The 19,353-nt window shown below is 31.4% G+C and overlaps 1 protein-coding gene across 3 annotated transcripts; it reads right to left on the bottom strand.

Moving 5' to 3' along the window:
* Positions 1 to 427: 427 nt before the first annotated feature.
* LOC111686544 (ATP-binding cassette sub-family G member 4) lies at positions 428 to 19,339 on the bottom strand. Of its 3 annotated transcripts, none has more exons than XM_046956741.1 (8): positions 19,201 to 19,339; positions 6,889 to 7,003; positions 6,634 to 6,823; positions 6,193 to 6,577; positions 6,031 to 6,138; positions 5,788 to 5,972; positions 938 to 1,363; positions 428 to 877 (listed from the first exon to the last, which is right to left on the bottom strand). In XM_046956741.1, the coding sequence occupies exons 2-8, from the start codon at positions 6,912 to 6,914 to the stop codon at positions 533 to 535; spliced, it is 1,665 nt and encodes a 554-aa protein (XP_046812697.1). In that variant the 5' UTR covers positions 6,915 to 7,003; positions 19,201 to 19,339; the 3' UTR covers positions 428 to 532. The 3 variants fall into 3 exon arrangements, with proteins under 3 accessions (XP_046812697.1, XP_023304678.2, XP_046812698.1); XM_023448910.2 differs by lacking the exon at positions 19,201 to 19,339 and adding an exon at positions 13,798 to 14,716; XM_046956742.1 differs by lacking the exon at positions 19,201 to 19,339 and adding an exon at positions 8,374 to 9,276.
* Between the last annotated feature and the right edge of the window lie 14 nt (positions 19,340 to 19,353).

Genomic DNA, 19,353 nt, shown 5'->3' with positions numbered 1-19,353 from the left:
AAGATGCTTTTAGTCATGGAACACAACAACTTGCAGTCAAAGCAGTTCCTACTGAAATGTCATCGAAGGGACCACCCGAACCACCATCTAACGGAGCTGGAAAAACCAAGTGACCTGCCTTCCCAGCCTTCTCAACTACATCTTAATTTTGCCAGACAATCCGGAAAAGATTTCTCTTTGAGTCTTTGCAATAGTATCCGTGGTGGTGGATCGTCAAGTCGATCTTTGAATTCTAAGTTCTTTAGTGCACTTAGGTTGTTTACGTTTATTCGAAAAAAGTAAACGAAAAATATAGCTCATAGCTTTCCTCTCATTAAGATTGATTATCCCATAAATAAAGCGGTGAGGAATCACTAAATATAGTATAAATAAAACAATAATTGTATTAGAATCCAGTTTCAAACTCTCTGATAAAAGTTTAAATCAATTTCATTAAAAAAATATAATATTTATTTTAACAATCATAAATAAAAAAAAAATACATATTGCCTTAGTCCATACTTAAGTCTAACAATAATTACAAAAAAAAAAATCATTGAGCCTTTTTAATACGTATTACTAAACTAATAAAAAATAAAATCTTCAATACCAATATCCATATAAGTAAAGCACCAACATCACAACCATAAAAATCTCCCGACATGCCCAAGTCCTTTAAAAACTTGGCAGGATTTTTATAATAACAAAAATCTTCCATACAATTTAAAATGGGACGATCATAAGCGTATAAAGCACGCATAAAACCCTCCAAAGAATAACGGAAAAATGAAATATCACATAAAAATCTCAAAAAATATGCCACCTCATAAATCCGTATAAAGAAACCGGAAAATATCATAATGGGTATGGTAACACCGGGCACTAAAAAGACACCCAACTGAAAATAAACAAGATTTAAAGAAATTGTTTTTCTTTATATTGTATAAAAAAGTCTTACCTGCATATCAAACATGGATCCAAATACCAATCCAATAAAATGTCCTATTATAGACGTTAGCAGACATATACCCCAACACATGACAAATCGTCCCACATCATGAGGTTGCCCCGTCATATAATAGGCTATAGACATTAAGAGTGTTGGGCATATAAATTGTAACGGTAAATCTGATACTATTTTAGCCATATAATAGGCTTTTATAGAATACCAGCCATTTAGATATTCTCTAATGAACACGGCACATTCTTGCGGGCATAGAAATATGGAGGGCATAGCATTGCCAAAGAATACAAACATTACTACGAAAAATATACAGGAGGAATTGGTTAAAGCTTTCGCACCATCATTGCCAATATTCCAGAAAACAATGCCCAGTAGAATGGCCACCACTATGTGCATGATAATGCGCAGTTGTACAGCAATCTGAAAAGATGTAGGGTGTTATTAGAAAACAGTTTTCATCTTTATTTCTTTGATGTCAAAACAAAAGAAAATTGAAAGAATTTGAAAAATTTCAAGATATTGTCCAAGATTGTCCCGATGTTGGAGAAAAATAATTTGTGATAATTGTAAATTTTTTTGATATAAATGGGTCTTAAAGCCGTGTTGCACGGTTGTCAGATCTTACAACGTTGTCAGTAAAATGTTCAGAAAATGTCTAATAAACGTCTAAACTTACAATTTTTCTTTTGCAACGTTGTCAGAAAAAGCACTACGTGAGCTGCTGCTTTTACGGCCTTATCTCACGGTGGTCTTTTTCACCCACTGGGTAGACTTGACATTGAAAAACGCAGGTAGCAATTTTTGTACATTGGCTCTGACCGGAGTACTCGAGCTATCTAATCTCTGACCACTGGATGGCCTCTGTTGATTCAGCAACAGCACCTAGAGACGTAAGTGGTAGACTGAAGTACGATCCATCAATAAGCCGTAGACATCGTTCTTACTCACAGGGTCACACTGTGGTAATTCTGATATAAACATAGTAAACTCTGAATATATTTGGACAAGGATGGAAAATTCAATGGTATCAAATGTATATGAAACCTTTCATCCACCATCATTCAACCCAGCACAAATCTCATTCATTCGCCACATTTATTATAGGTATACGGGTGGGTGAGGCCCGCCGTACCCCACATTCATCCCGTACCATATACAATTAATACCAACTCATTTCCAACGCTTAGTCTGTTGTTCTCGGCATCAGCACCGAACTTATATCGAAATATTGTTTGTAAGTTGACAGTATTATAAGACATTTTCTGCACATTTTACTGCCGTTGTAAGATCTAATAATCGTGTATAGATAGTATTTTTTTTCAACGCGAAGGTAGTAGAAGCAGGACGTTCTAATTCAAAATATCTTTACATCAAAGCTTTATTCCGAAAATAGGTAACAAAGAATGATCTGATAAAGTTGGAGAAAATCATTCGAGTTGGCTGTGTATACAGTATTGTTCGAAACCTAAGCAACTTTTTTGGCATTGTATACAAAGTGCTATATTTTCTATTTTAATTGATTTATTCAAAATTATATAATTGATAATAATAACATTATGTGTCTACATTATAATAACAACAACAAAAGTTTAATTCCATTTCGCTGTGAGTTACAAGAAAATAATAACTGAATTAACTCCATAAAAAGCTGTTCGAAACTTAAGCAACTTTTTGATGTTCTTATGAGAATCGTTGGTCCTTTTGTGTTCCAAACACCTTTATGGAATGGACTATTTACTAGTGTAGTTCGTAATTAATCCCAAGCGGATTTTAAACCATTCGCAAGCTGCAATGTTTTCTAAAACTGCGAGTTTCGACCCAGCTTTTCAGAATGCCGAACAGCATCTCTAAGGGACTTGAGTCGGGAGATTTTGATGGACAATCAAATAATTTGGGTCGCATTACTCGATGACTACTCTTAGATCAACTTTTCCAAAGGTTTTGGCTCATTATCACACTGAAAATCGCAATAAAGTAAGTTGCTCTGTTCGTTGTTCTCAATCATATATTTCATTTTGTTGGCGAAAAACGTCCCAAGAAGAAAAACAATCCAACTCTGTTTGTGTTTCAAGATCAGGACTAACCCTTCTCTTCGAAAATCATGGCCACACCCTTAAAGTTTTGCTTTCCATTCATTATTGGGCCTTCACTAAAAGGATATGTTATAATATTTCCTTCAGCCTTTGAGCCTCACATACTTTGCTGTATTTAAGAAGGAAAATGTGGACCCGTTTATAAATAAAACTGTTTTTTATTAGTCTTGTGTAATCTTCTTCAATATTCTACCCAAAATTGCACAGAATTTGTAAAAAAATCGAATTTATTTAAGTAAACTCTGTGCCATGTCACTGCGGGATTCATATGCGGTTACATGATCGTACATTAAAGGCTTAAAAAACATGGAGGTCAAACAATTAAGGTTGTGGGCAATATTTTTGATGAGTAGAGAAAGTCCTGATGTTGAAATGCAAATAAAATTGGAGTGTTTTACTTTCTGGGACATTTTTGGCCAACAAAATGAACCATAGGATTAAGTACATTGAACAGAACAACTTACTTTATTGCGATTTTCAGCATGATAATGAACCAAAACCTTTGGCAAAGTTGATCTAAGATTAGTTATCGAGTAATGGGACCCAAATTATTTGATTGTCCATCAAAATCTCCCGACTCAAGTCCCTTAGAGATGCTGTTCGGCATTCTGAAGCGCTGGGTCTTAACTCGAAGTTTAAGAAAACATTGCAGCTTTCGAATGGCTTAAAATCGGCTTGGGATTAATTACGAACTACACAAGTAACTAATCTATTCCATAAAGGTGTTTGGAACTCAAAAGGACCAAAGATTTTCATAAGAAGAACAAAAAGATGCTTAAGTTTCGAACAGCTATTTATGGAGTTAATTCAGTTGTTATTTTCGTGTAACTCACAGCGAAATGAAATTAAACTTTTGTTGTTGTTAGTATAATGTAGATACATAATGTTATTATTATCAATTATATAATTTTGAATAAATCAATTAAAATAGAAATTATAGCACTTTGTATACAATGCCAAAAAAAGTTGCTTAGGTTTCGAACAATACTGTATGTTGTATACACGAAAACGAAAGCTTCGTGTCACTTTTTTTCGGATATATATACTGCTTCCCTAAGAACTGTTTTGAATTTTGAGTTATCTTGCTCCTTGTAATATTATTGTGTATATATACGAGTAAATATTCGGGTATATACTGGCAGTTAAGCTTTCCCAAGGGCCTTGAATGGTGACTTTTCGCTATCAAAATGCAGGCTGTTTTAGATCCCAGATTTTGCTTTGTGTTTTACTAGCAGAGGGAGAGATCCTCAGAAAGAACGGAAGATTTTTTCTGAAAAACTTACAGTTTCATTTAATTCCTAATTTAACTAACTTTTTCCTGAACGCCGGGAAAGTATGGGAGTATGATTTCATATCATGCGAAATTTAATTGAAATTCTTACGAAAAACCAACGTTTTTCGTAAGAATTGACATTCTTTTGAAAGCCAGGAGATTTGGGTACGATTTTCTATCGGAAAGAATGAATAATTCCAAGAATACAGTTTTAGAGATCATAAACATAAGCATTGATAAAAAATACTTTATTTGTTTTTTTTTTTTTCAACTCAAAATGGGAGCAGGTATTTGCAATTAAAGAACAATTTATATAATTCAGTATACAGTTTGAAATACAGAAGTTGCTTGAAAAGCGTTCAGTTTCTTTAACACTTGTTTCGTCTTCGTTTTCTCGATGCTAAGAAGTTCGAAAATTTCAAAAAAAACTTCTAGTTTTGTAAATAGTACTACTTTCTTCAATAGAAGGTGCTACTATTCAAAGCGATGGCTCCCGAACGAACATTCACCGTGATATTGAAACAACTTGATGAGGTACTCAACATTCCAGTGTATTTGTTGTAACAGTTCCGCAGTTAAAGGAAGGTATTCCTTGAGAGAAAGAATTTCTGAAGACTTGACAAAGTAAAGATCCAATTGTTATAAAAACTGGTAGCCTAGTTATCTCTGATGGTTGGAAAAAAGTTAGATATCTTCCAAGGAAATGGGAATATGATTTATTAACAAGGAACAGGTTAATAGCCTAGAGTTATCCTAATACTTAAAGGATCATACTGGCTGAAACGAATTATTTAAATTAATTTGAAGTGAAATCATCCCCTCCATAGAATCTCTTATTGCTATTCGACATCTAGGAACAGTTTATAATGATTTTAACTTTAAAAGATCCTATTGGCTAAAACACCTTTTTTCCACTTATGATGAAAACTTTTGAGAATCTTTTCCCCTAATCAAATGGATATAGGTTTATCTAATTGTAATTCTGTCGACATCAAGGAACAGTTTAAAGAGTAGAATTGTCCTTAATGGACTCTTTTTATTTGAATCACCTATTACGGAGGCTTTTGTTAATATTTTCTTCCATTGAAAGCAATTCTTTAAATAAGCATATGTAATTATTTTGACATCAAGAGTCAACCTAATACTTAAAGGACCCTAATGGCTGAAACACTTTCTCTCAACTATTTTAAAGTTTTTTGAGAATCTTCTCCACCAGGGAAATGAAATACGAAAATCTCATATCAACATCAAGGAACAGTTAAAAAGGATATCCCGGATGAATCACATTTTTTAGAATATTATCCTACAAAGCAAATGGAAATACTATTCTTTAATTGTAATCCGACATTAATAAACAGTTTGAAGAAGAAAAGCTTTTACGACATTTCTCCTCCAATTGACACTGTTTTGACATCAACAAACAGTTTGATCTTAGTTCTATAAAATCAATTTCAATAAAATTCCCCTTTCATACTAACCATATTCCTACACATCGAAGTCATTGATCTCTTCATAAGCACCACAAATTGACGCCACACTGTTACTTGTTCCTTGGGCCGCAATGTACAATTATCGAGCTGGCAATGTGAACTCGTTACAGCTGTTAATGTTAAATTATTCATGTCCAACGATATGTGAGAACTTGAGTTTGTTAAAAGGCCCACTAAAATAATTTAAGAAAAAGTTCATTAAATAAATAATAAATTAAAAATAAAACTTACTAGTTTCCGTGCCACTAGAGGCAAGAGATTTAAGGGCATGTTTTGATTGATTGCTATCAATAAGTTTTCTTAAATTTGGATTATCTACATCACTGCTGACCTCTAGAACTGTAAAAGAAAATAAATTTTAAAATTTCATACAAATCCCTAACGAATACTTACCAAAATCTGCTGGATTATAGTATTGAGGACATTCAAAACCGGCCTTTTGAAAACAATTAATCATTTGTTCTTGAGTCCCCGAATACAATACCCGTCCACCGGACATTACTAAAATATCATCGAATAATTGCATTAAACGTGAACTAGGCTGATGAACAACACACACTATTAGGCGGCCATCACGAGCTAATCTCCTTAAATAGGTCAAAACCTGAAAACTGGCCACACTATCTAGACCACTGGTGGGCTCATCGAAAAACATTATAGGCGGATTTGTAACCAATTCCACGCCTATAGATAAACGTTTACGTTCACCACCCGATAGATTACGAACTAAAGTATGGCGACTGCGTTCCATATTAAGCATTTGTAAAATATCATTGATCTGCAGTATAGGAGAAATATAATTAATTATTCCTATATTAACTATTAAACACTTACAATTTGTTCCTTTTCTTTTTGTTTTGTCTGCGTTGATAATTTTAATTCAGTTGATATTTTCAATGTTTCTTCTACCGTCAACAGATCTAACATGGCAAAGTCTTGTGCTATATACGAGGACATTTTACGAAATTCTAATAAATTTCTTTCTTCGCCATTTATAAGAAAATTGCCGCTTACCCCGGAAGCTCTAATGTCCATAGAATAAAAAGAAATAAAATAAGAAAAATATAACGATCTTTACAACGAACATACTTAAAACCTGAAAGAACATTTAACATGGAAGTTTTACCAGCTCCTGAGGGACCTAGAATGGCTGTCAAACGTCCAGATTTAAATTCACCACAAGCATCGTGTAGTATTTTATTTTCTGCAAAACAAATAATATAGGGTAAGTCATTGAATTTTGTTAATTTAAATAATTATTTGAAGAAAAGAATCCATAGATTTTTCTAAATGATCCCACTTTTCGTAAAACTTTAGCTTCATAACCTTGCAACATGAATTTTTCTTTCATTAAAATATCATTAAACATCTTAGGACGGGTTTTACTGATAGAGATAATCTTCATTCTTTGGTTAAACCGGGTTTAATATATGTTTCGTGTGTTTCAGTTATCAGTAAAGTTACTTATTATCTTAGTTTAACTTAATGTAATTGGCCAATTAAACTCAAGTTAAAAGTGAGAAAACATAATTAACAAAAACAATAAAACAATGATTTTGGAAGAACAAAAACTTAATATTTAAAGTAAATTGCAATTTTCTGATTTGTTTTGTTTTATTTATTATTGTTTTAAATGTTTATTTAACATTTTTCCAAAATTTTCCATTTTACAAAAGTATTGTTTGCAAAAAACAGATGTTCATTGTTTATGTTTTTGAGTGAAAAGTTGGCAATACTAACAAAGTTAAATGAACTTAAATCTAAAACTGAGAAACACAATCATTTGTTCCGAGTTTAATCTAACAGCAAGTTAAGCCTAGTTTAACTGAGGAGTAAGAAACCCGGCCTTAATTACCATTAATTAAAAACGAATTACTATATAACAACACCCTTTAATTACATTTAACAATAGTTCTCTCTCTCTATATTATATATTTGCTTAATTTGTTTGCTAAAGATAATAAATATTGCAATTTATTTATAATCTTATCAATTTATTTAATCGTGTCTAAACGGAATAGAAACAAATGAAATTGTTTCTTAATGTCTTATTTATTTTTAAATTTAATTTTATTTACAAAGAACTAAAATCAGATTATGATAATCTATATTATATGCAATAAAAGTTGTACTACATTTATAAATTTCCCGATTGCAAACCATGGCTATGGTGCGAATTTGTATGTTTTACGCTTATTAAGAATAGGAAAGAATTTACAGATTGCTGTGTTGTTATATCAACAAGTTACACCTTAAAATATATAACCATCAAGGTTTTTTTGTGGGGGCTTAGCCAAGAAGTTTGAGTATTTACCGGCGAAGACAAAAATCGGTCTTTTCAGAATAAGGCTAATACTAAATAACTAGACTAGACTACAAACAAGACTATAGACTATATTATATACTAGACTATATACTAGATTATAGACTAGACCTTCTTAAGAGGGCGAAGGATATAAAAGTACAACTGCAGAGAGTTTAAGGTTCCTGTTTCCTGCAATTTAAACTTATATAATCATTTAAAACCGAACGGCTCTTAGCACAGATAGAGGATCATTACTCTAGAGTAAATACCTGAATGAATCTGTTGGTCTACTTTAAAACCCCTTCATCTCGCCACATTTTCAGTTTTTTCAAGCATTACTTGCCGTATGTCACTTACAACACGATTGGATTGGACTTCACGTGGCCACACAGGAACTAAACAAAAGGTGTAAAATCGCAAGAGTTTAATAAAAGGACTCGATGGTTGATGTTGTAACAGCTTAAACTATAAAATTTTCAAGCCAAGAAATTGGGCTACTTCAATAGGGTTAGTCCATAAATCCATTGGGTTAAGTGAAGTAGGGGGGGCTGGACAGTTGAATATGTGGAGGGTATCATGGGGAGCCTGTCCACAAGCTGGGCATATACGGTTTATGCGGGACTAGTAGGCGTTGAGCCTATTGCTCCATCCCGATCTCAGTTGTGCCGGAGCAACTCTTTTTTTCCGCGGCAAGTTCTTCTCTATTTCTGTTATGGGTGGTGGGCGACCTCCAAGAACAAAATTCATGCGGTAACCGTCGTCTCCGCGGTATTAATGGCGTCTCTATGAATGTCGTTCAAAGCTGCTATATACGAGTTCCGATCTTAGCGATTCTGAACATAACTTCGTATGCTCTCTTCGCATACAAGAAAATTTTGTTAAAATCCACATAGTACTAATATTCAAAATATGGACGATATGTTATTTTGTTAAATTAAATAAATTTAATTAAATATTGTAATTAATATTATTCAGTCGGAAAGTATGATTTTATCTGTATATTATTTCCACCCGTAATGTACAAAACTCAGGTCGAAAGTTAAATTTTTATTACACGTTTTTAGTAAACATTTTTTTTAATTAGCATAATCTTATAAGTACTGTAATTAATTTTGCAAGATCATAAAAAGATCATTAAACAAATAAATTTCAATATTAATTCTACAATTTTATCGTTTAAAAATCCCAACAAATATTGTAACAATTTAACGTATCTCTCCCTGAATCTGCAGAATCTAATGATATAACAACCAATCATGTATCCATATTGATCATATTGTAAATAGAGTTAGCGTTTTAAGGTCACCGTAAAAGTATTCACACTACTATTTGATTACATTATAATCCATTACGTATGTTTGAGGTCTTGTAACAGTTCAACATTAGCCGATGCCCCCGGAGGCATGTTATCTTGGCGAAGCCTCCACATTGGTGTTATTGCAATATCAGGGAATAAAGGTTTTATTCCAATACCTATATTCTGGCCGGGACTAAAAATTTTTTACAGTCTACTGCCTGGCTTGCATAGACTGAAAGAGGTCAAACCAAAGCACCGCATAATCTGGTACTACGGGTGGCCAGTTGCCCGCAGGTCTATGTCCTGGCTGGTCAACTGCCCATGTAGTGGCTGTGGTTAAAACCCAAATTCACGGGAAGAGTAAGTTGCGGTTAAAAGACTGATGTAAGGTAAAGTCAATATTTCGGGATAAGTTCGGTGCTGTTACCGAAACAACTGATACCCAACAGAGGAGTGACTGTAGGACTAAGCGTTGGTTATGAGTTGGTATTAATTTTATATGGTACGGGATGAATGTGAAGTAAGACGGGCCTCACCCACCCGTCTACCTGTAATAAATGTGTCGTATGTTTTTCACTTATGAATGTGTCGTATAAATGAGATGATGCTAAATGATACCATTGAATTTTCCTTCCTTGTGCAGATATGTTCAGAGTATACTCTGTTCATATCAAAATTACCACAGTTTGTCCCTGTGAGTAGGAACAAAGTCCTCGGCTTATTTGATGGATTCATACTTCGGTCCACTGGTTACATCTCTAGGTGCTGTTGTATGTTGGATGTAAAGACCACCGTAGGGCATAATGCCAGGTACTCACTCAAAGCACTTCGACATTCATTAGCTGATAGTTCTTACTAAGTGGAAAAACTTTCGGTTGGTTAACAATCATTATCCGAGTATGATTTGAATCTTTTCGGAGTGAAGATTCAATTGTAATGGTAACAGGTGCCTAATGGTTTTGAAACATAGATTCAATCAACCAATGGACACTGAAAACAAGATTCAATTTCGACAATTGTTTTGGGCACAGGATCCTAATGGATCTGAAATTTGGATTCAATCAACCAAAGAACACTGAAAACAGGATTCGATTCCGACAAATCGGTGCCATGTTTCCATATTACCCAGACAATTCATCCGTTCATTACTGGAGTTATTTAATTTATATCTCAGATTTCCTACATTTCCAAAAATCTGAACTGATCGGACATATTTCTACAGAGTGTATTTTAAACAAATAGAAACTCCGTAGATGCCGAGAAGAGCTTTGAAATCGCAGAAATTAAAGTTTGAATATTATAAAATTTATATGTTCTCTCTAAAATTTCAGAGTCTACATACTGAGTTCACCGGGTCCGAAATTTAAAAATGTTACTGTTCTAAGGTTATCATATAAACTTTTAATATTTTACCATTACCATGACTCGAGTCGTTCAATCAGAAAAAGGAACCAGACTTTTTTTCTTTTGTTTTCATAGGGGATACTGAAAACATCCCTTAGGAACATTCCGACACATTAGTGTTTTGTTTCCATATTGTCCATACAATTGATTAATTATCATATAAAATTGATTGATTATCAGCATTTCTATTTATACCATTTCGAAGTAGAGATAACAATTATCCAAATTTCGAATGTTTGTAATTGTTGTCTAGCCGATTATTGATTAATGAGTTCTTTAGAATATATATACAGTTCTAATTAGTCGTTTGATTAACTGCTAAATAAAATAAAGGCACTAAATTAGCTAAAGTTGTTATTAAGTTAATACTAAGCTAAAATTTTTTGAAACACTTTAAGCATTTATTGTGACTTTTTTCTTATATCTTTATAAAATACATATATTAGTCATACATCTATAAGACTTTCTCCATCATAAATATCATAAATATATAGATTTCGCCTTATGGGACTTTCTCGGCCATTATTTTAATTCAGCTTTTGATGCGTTAAATGGTTTAGCGTTTGTTAGTTTAACTGCCTCGATCTCTCTTCCCTTTAAAGCTATGACATGGTACCCATATTACTTAAACCCTATCTCTGGGAGAGTATTCAGTTTAAGTTTTCTAACAATTCAATACGGTCTTAGATACAATTCAATCGCCTGATAGAATTAAATCTAATTGCCTCCTAGTGTTTAAGTAAAGCATAAAGCGTTGCACATTGATGGAAACAAACAATAGTCGTAATAGTGTAAACTTTGAACAAAGATGTCGAAGTTCTTTACGTTAACACCTAACGCCTTTTTCCACGATCGCCTTTTTTTATTCATAGGGTGAGTATCTTTGACAACCGAGGAAGGAAAATTAAATGGTATAACTAGTTTCATCATCATTCATTCCAGCACAGTTCTCATTCATTCCACAGAATCAATGTTGTTCAATAGAGAACAACTAATTGGAATAATTTGGACCCCATGTCAAATTATTCCAATTAGTACTTCTGCATTACTCTGAGAAGAGATATATCTTTGAACGATAGAACGAGTTAGTCAATACTTTCAAAATAGATTATATTGAAGGGACACAAAGGACTGCGATCCCAGTGTGGATCTGTTGTGCAGCCCGTTAGTTCACCATAGTTATTTTGAGTGATAACTCTGGTTTTGTTGGTTAAAGATTAAACATTTCTTTTGGGGTTAATAAGGCAGCACCCAAAATCTTAGCTCTCTGAGACCCAAACTTCAAATGCATAGTTACATTGAATATGTTCTGAGGTTTCCTCTTATAGGCTATATAAAACTTCAATAGTTTTTAACTGGTTTAGTAATATAGATTTTCTTTTGACCAATGCCATAGATCCATTCGAAAATTAAAAAAATCTAAGGACGTGTTTCATACTACTCAGCTAATCTAGGTTTAACTTGCTGTAAGATTAAACTCGAAACAAATTTAGGCTGACTTTAACCGATGATTGTGTATTTCAGTTATGGATGTAGGATCAGTTAACTTAGTATTGCCAACTTTTTAGTCAAAAACATAAACAATAAACAGCTGTTTTTTTTGCAAATATTACTTTTGTAAAATGTAAAACTTTAGAATAAATAAAAATAAACATTTAAAACAGTAATAATATCGATAAAAGAAACCAGAAAAACTACTATTTACTTAAAATATTAAGTTTTTCTTCTTCCGAATTCATTATTTTTTCGTATTTGTTGATTTTGTGTTTTCATTTGTAACTTAAGTTTAATTGACCAATTACACTCAGTTAAACTAAGGGCGACTTTTTCTGATAAAGATAATCTTCATTCTTTGGATAAACCTGGTTTAATATATGTTTCATGTTTTTCATTTATCGGTAAAGTTACTTATTATCTTAGTTTAACTGAGTGTAATTGGCCAATTAAACTAAAGTTATAAGTGAAAAAAAAAAAACACAATTAACAAAAACAATAAAACAATGATTTCGGAAGAACAAAAACTTAATATTTTAAGAAAATTGCAATATTCTAATTAGTTTTGTTTTATTTATTATTAAATGTTTATTTAACATTTTTCCAAAATTTTTCATTTTACAAAAGTGTTGTTTGCAAAAAACATCTGTTCATTGTTTATGTTTTTGAGTGAAAACTTGGCAATACTAACAAAGTTAAAGTTAATCTAAACTGAAAGTTAATCTAAAACTGAAAAACACAATCAACCAGGTTTAACCAAAGAATGACGATTACCTTTATCAAAAAAAAAAAAAAAAAACCCGCCCTAAGTCGTTTCGACTTTTTAGGAATTTTATTTCGGACTGATTACTGAAAAACACAAAACATATATTAAACCAGGTTTAACCAAAGAATGAAAATTATCTTTATCAGAAAATCCCGCCATAAGTAATAAGATAACCTCTTTTAAAGTAAAGCTTTCGTACTTTCGGCATCGATGGAAACAAAAAGTTGTGGGACGAACTTAGCTTTGATCTACTATCTTCTAAATAGTCTTAAAGTGATCTTCTAATTTGCCGCCCAATCTTACATTGACTCCAAACTATATTTTTAGTCCAGTGCCTGTGAACTACTACTACTAGTTATATAGCAGCTAATGAAATGGTTAACAACGGTTTATTCGGTTGATTAGCTTCGGTTTGTTTTAATATCTCCCTTTTTAACTTCAGTAATAATTAATTTTTTTAAAAGCGATCGATTTCCAGTCTCAGTATTTGGCATTATTAACTTCTCGCTTATGATGTTCTATGGAAGTGTGATTATAACTAAAATTATAATAAAAATCACTTAAAAGAATCCATTCTTTCAAACATTTGTTATAGACATTGCCGGTTATAGGTCAGTTATTATGATATATCACAATTACAATTGTTATTTCTTGGAAAAATTACAATTCAACTCATAATTATAATGATGACGTTTATATTAAATTATTTATTTGTTTGTTTTTTGCACTTACTTTGTTTATAAACATAATTAATATTGCTGAAATGTAATCTCAAGTTGTTGGAATTAATAAAATAGCCGGATGAAGAGGAGGGTTGTGTAGTGTTGGATGATAATATAGAATTTTCATGTAAAATATCACCATTACTGTGTACGGTTTTTGCCGCTGCCGCTGTAGTTTTCATTGGCAATTGTAATTGATCCTCGTTATCAGACATTTTTTATTTGTTTCTTTCAACACTTGTTTTGTTAGAATTTTAAAGAGATCTTTATTTATTAACAAAAAAATGATTTTTAAAACATTTTCGTTAATATTTAACCACTCTCGTTAATTTGCGTTGTTATTATGATTTTTAAATAATTTTTCTACATATATTTTTGAATTCTTTTCTTGATAATTGCTAATTTTCTAGCAATTTACTGTCTGATCGTTTTGTACTCATTAATTTAAAATTTCAAAATAACTCAAATTAATTTTTTTGCAACTTAAATTTATTTTTTATTGATACGTTTTATACGTTTATTTGTTTTTCTTTTATTTAATAATAATCTTTGTTAAAAGATTTAGATAATGTTTGAAGTACTTTATTGTTTTTGCTTTAATGGTAAAATTTTCTTTATAATATTTTTCTTATTCACTTTTTTTATTTCTTTATTGATTTATTAGATTAATAATAAAACGTTTACATGTTTGATTTTATTGCAGTTAAAAATTTTATATTTGTTTTCTATTTCATTATATCTAAGACAAGTGTGCAACTTGTCTGGCTGACCGTTTAAACTAAACTAAATTGCATTTTGACTCAGTTGCAAGACGACAGTTTGTTTGTGAAACGTCTCGCTTTGAGTGATTTTTCTTACAGTGTTGATCATTTAATTAGCGGTGGAGTAAGAAGTACTAAGTAAATATGTATATTTTTTATTTCTAAGATCAGTGTGCAACTTGTCTGGTTGAACGTTAAAACTAAACTAAGTTACATTTTGACTCAGTTGCAAAGTCAAGAGTTGGTTTGTGAAACATTTCGTTTTGAGTGATTTTTCTTACAGTGTTGATCATTTAATTAGCGGTGGTAAAAGAAGTATTAAATAAATATTAATTATTTAAGTAAACATGTTTTATGTAATTATCTGTTTTCTTAAAGATAAATTCATTATATACACATGGGTTAAGATTCCGTTGATGACCTTTGACCTTAATTATACTTAACCGAGGTAGCATTTTTTGAATTTTTTATCACATTCGAGTTATTTATAACTCTTCTGCATGATAAAAATGTTCATATATGAGCTCATATTCTGATCATTAATGATATAGTCATCGGGAGAAATTGGTACCCTAACCACGACTCTTATATGAGCCCCTCTTTTGATCAGTTTTGACTAATTTTTAAACGTTATTTAAGTGAAATTGTTGTTGTTCTGTTTAAAACCATTACATAGGAAACGATATTAAATCAAAAACTATTATAATTCAAACATCAGGATGATCAATTTATGTTAGCCCTTCAATGTAAATGATCACAGTTGCTTTCATTTAAATGATATTTTATTCTCTATATCTTTGATGATCAAATGTGTTGAATTTTTTTCTTTTAACAACTCTAATCTTATTTGGAATGTGTAGGATTAATTTGCAAATCGGTACTGCACCGCTAGTAAATTTGTTAACTAACGAAAATTCATACATCGCAAACCCTGAATAGATTAATTAGAGGATGCGATAGGGTTGAACGTTTCTACTACTTGAGACAAATTACTGGATATCAAGAGTATACTAGAAGAATTCTTTGAACTTTTCAGATTGTGGTTTATTACCCATAAAAGTGCGCGGAACAATTGACTATATATCTGGGAAATGCCATCTGATGTAATAAAAGCAAACCTATATAAAAGCGTATCCCGAGGTACTGTCATTTTCTCAGTACAATATGTTTAAAGTTAAGCAGTTTTTGCCTTGAAATTTGTTTAATCTTAAATTTTGGATTTAAAGAACTCAAAGCCCCAATTCCCTAATGATTAAAATTATTCTGAAAGGATCACAAGATTTTAACTATCCTTTAATAGATGATAATGATTACGATTTTTTTTATTAAAAGAAGCCAACAAAATTTGAAGAAAGTCAAAATGCAGAGACCAATATTATAATTTTTGAGCTAACGTATTCTAAAGTTTAAAGGAACACACAATAGCTTCAAGAGGCCGTTATTTACAAAATCAGTTATGTCATATGTTATAACATCTTAAAATGGAGGAAAAATGATGGTTTTCCAAATTTTGGATACTATATCTTAAAAATATATTATGATTTTTGTTTGTGCAATCTTCAACTAATAACCTGTATATCTAAGCTTCAAAAAGTATTGGATAAAAATCTGAAAGTTCAAATTCTGACCTATGATTCAGATAGATAGACTACATCCAGTATTATTTAGGTATTGAATTCCTATTATATAAAACCCGCTACGTTGATATCTTATCATAAGTATTAAGTTTTAATTTATTACATGCTAATTAATTGTGCAACTCTGTTTCCTTAATGCGAAATTACTCAAATGTCATTAACAACAAAAAAATAACGCGTGTTTAAAGTCAACAACATTAGTATATATCTCTTAAATAAATTTTTAAGATAATTAACGCTTTTTTTAAACAAACTTGTTTTTATTTTGGATGGTTTGTTCACTAGTTTCTTGACTCATAGTTTCGGTTGCAACAGTGTAACTGTTTTTATGTTTCACTTAATGTTAAAGTGAAAGTGAGTATATTTTTGATTGCTACATGTGCATATGTTTTTTTTTTTTTTATTTTGGAAAAGTCGTCACAACACATTTCTCAAAATTGTTCAATTAAACTGAGTGTTAAAGTTCAGTCAACTAAATGTTGAAGTCAAACTTACGATTTCGTGTGTTTCCAATTTAAACTATTTATTTTTAAGTTCGTTATAAATTACGCCTTTATTATGATTATGTGAGGGAGGTGTAGAGGTTATTGTGATCTTGAATTTGTAAAGAGTGAAAGAGAGTTTTCTTTGTGTAAACTAAGTAGAAGAGGGGCATTTAATTAGGCCTAGATTTCTATGATATTAGAAAAGTGTTGTCAACTTTTTCAGTATATAAAACTGTTTAATTTTCTTAATGTTGAACACTCAGAGGTGGTTTTAAGTGCAGGGAACCTAAAAAAGTTAAAAATTTGATGTCGTTTTTTAATCAGTCGTATATATATTGTTTCCCCCTATGTGCAACAATAAACTAGTCTATAGTAAAGTCTACAGTCTAGTCTATAGTCTAGTCTATAACCTAGTCCATATGCCATATGCTAGTCTAGTCTATAGTCTAGCCTCTAGTTAAGTCTTTAGTCTATGTAGTCTGTACTTTAGTATATATTCTAATCTATATTCTAGCATATAGTTTATTCAATAGTCTAGTCTATATTTTCTATAGCCTAATCTTTTGTCTAGTCTATAGTCTATTCAATAGTCTAGTCTATAGTCTAGTCGATAGTCTAGTATACAGTCTAGTCTAGTCCACAGTCTAATCTATAGTCAGTCTATAGTCTAGTCAATAGTCTAGTCTAGTCTCTAGTTAAGTCTTTAGTCTAGTCTGTACTTTAGTATATATTCTAGTCTATATTCTAGTATATAGTTTATTCAATAGTCTAGTCTTGTCTCTAGTTAAGTCTTTAGTCTAGTCTGTACTTTAGTATATATTCTAGTCTATATTCTAGTATATAGTTTATTCAATAGTCTAGTCTATATTTTCTATAGCCTAATCTTTTGTCTAGTCTATAGTCTATTCAATAGTCTAGTCTACAGTCTAGTCCACAGTCTTATCTACAGTCTAGTCTATAGTCTAGTCTATAGTCTAGTCAATAGTCTAGTCAGTAGTCTAGTCTATAGTCTAGTCAAATGTCTAGTCTATAGTCTAGTCTATAGTTTAGTCTATAGTCTAGTATATTATTTTGTCTATAGTCTAGTTTATAGTCTAGTCTATTGTCTAGTCTACAGTCTGTATTCTAGTCTACAGCCTGTAGTCTAGTCTATTGTCTAGGCTATTGTCTAGTCTGTAGTCTAGCATAAGTCTAGTCTTAAGTATAGTATATAGTCTAATATATATTCTAGTCCATAGTCTAGTCTATAATCTTGTCTATAGTCTAGTCTATAGTCTTGTCTATTGTCTAGTCTAATGTCTAGTCTATATTCTAGTCTATAGTCTAGTCTATAGTCTAGTCTATAGTCTAGTCTATAGTCTAGTCTATAGTCTAGTCTATAGTCTAGTCTATAGTCTAGTCTATAGTCTAGTCTATAGTCTAGTCTATAGTCTAGTCTATAGTCTAGTCTATAGTCTAGTCTATAGTCTAGTCTATAGTCTAGTCTATAGTCTAGTCTATAGTCTAGTCTAGTCTATAGTCAAGTCTATAGTCAAGTCTATAGTCTAGTCTATAGTCTAGTCTATAGTCTAGTCTATAGTCTAGTCTATAGTAAAGTCTATTGTCTAGTCTCTAGTATTGTCTATAGTTTTCTTTATAGTCTAGCCTATAGTCTTGTCTATAGTCTATTCTAATCTATAGTCTAAAGTCTAGTCTAGTCTTAAGACTAGTCTATATTCTAGTCTATAGTCTAGTCTAGTTTATTGTCTAGTCTATAGTCCGTAGTCGAGTCTATAGTCTTAGTCTAGGTTATAGTCTACTCTATAGTCTACTGTAGTCTAGTATGTAGTCTAGTCTATAGTCTTGTCTATGGTCTAGTCTATAGTCTAGTCTATAATATAGTCTATAGTCTAGCCTAATCTACACTAAGGTCTTTAGTATATACTATTGTCTAGTCAATAGTCTAGTCTGTAGTCTAGTCTACAGTCTTGTTTATAGTATCAGGCCTATTGTAGACCATAGTCTAGTCCCTATCGCGCATATTGTACGCTCCTTAGCCAGTGCCTTAGTTGGGAATCGAAGCCACCACCTGTCTCTAACAGACTATAACACTTATTACTTACCTAGCACAAAAAATATAAACAAACTTGTTTGATTATTTTCAAGAAATGTGATTTATGATCATTGAACTTTATAATTGTTTAAGCGGATTTCAACTGGAACTACTAGGTAATTATGTATTTGTTAACTTACCAGATCAGAGCAATAAAGTAATTAAACAGAAATTAGAACATTATAAAAAATTACGGAATTAATAAAGAGATTAATGATTAAAAATTATACACAAATGTTAAAATTTACATGCAAAATGTTTTATAGCGCTAAATTAAATAAAAATGTGTATAATAAAATAATTAAATCTGACAATTAATTGCAACAAAAGGCACGTTTATTGTTTTTTTTTTTTAACTTTTAAATCAATCGAATGAATTTTTATAAATATAAATAGTTATAAATAATATAATTGTACATAAATGGCTATTAAACTTACCTTACTTCATTCCAAGTGGTTTTCCAAATGCAAAAGACGTAAATGGAGACGCCAGGTGGTGTCTCCAAATAATTCTTAATTGTGTTAAAAACAAATGCGTGTTAAAATTTTTAATAATGTTTTTTTTTTTTTTTTTTTTTTGCAAAAATAAAA

The sequence above is a fragment of the Lucilia cuprina genome, chromosome 2 (genome assembly GCF_022045245.1).
Source record: "Lucilia cuprina isolate Lc7/37 chromosome 2, ASM2204524v1, whole genome shotgun sequence".
NCBI classification, from domain to species: domain Eukaryota; kingdom Metazoa; phylum Arthropoda; class Insecta; order Diptera; family Calliphoridae; genus Lucilia; species Lucilia cuprina.
This window is presented reverse-complemented; position numbering and strand designations above follow the sequence as displayed.

Bases quoted from the DNA above. Each gene is read 5' to 3' on its own strand.
- LOC111686544 (XM_023448910.2), bottom strand. From the start codon at position 14,002: ATGTCTGATAACGAGGATCAATTACAATTGCCAATGAAAACTACAGCG. The intron at 6,578-6,633 runs GTAAGTGTTTAA...CCTATACTGCAG, and splicing joins AAAAAGAAAAGGAACAAATT to ATCAATGATATTTTACAAAT. The intron at 878-937 runs GTAAGACTTTTT...GTTTATTTTCAG, and splicing joins GATCCATGTTTGATATGCAG to TTGGGTGTCTTTTTAGTGCC.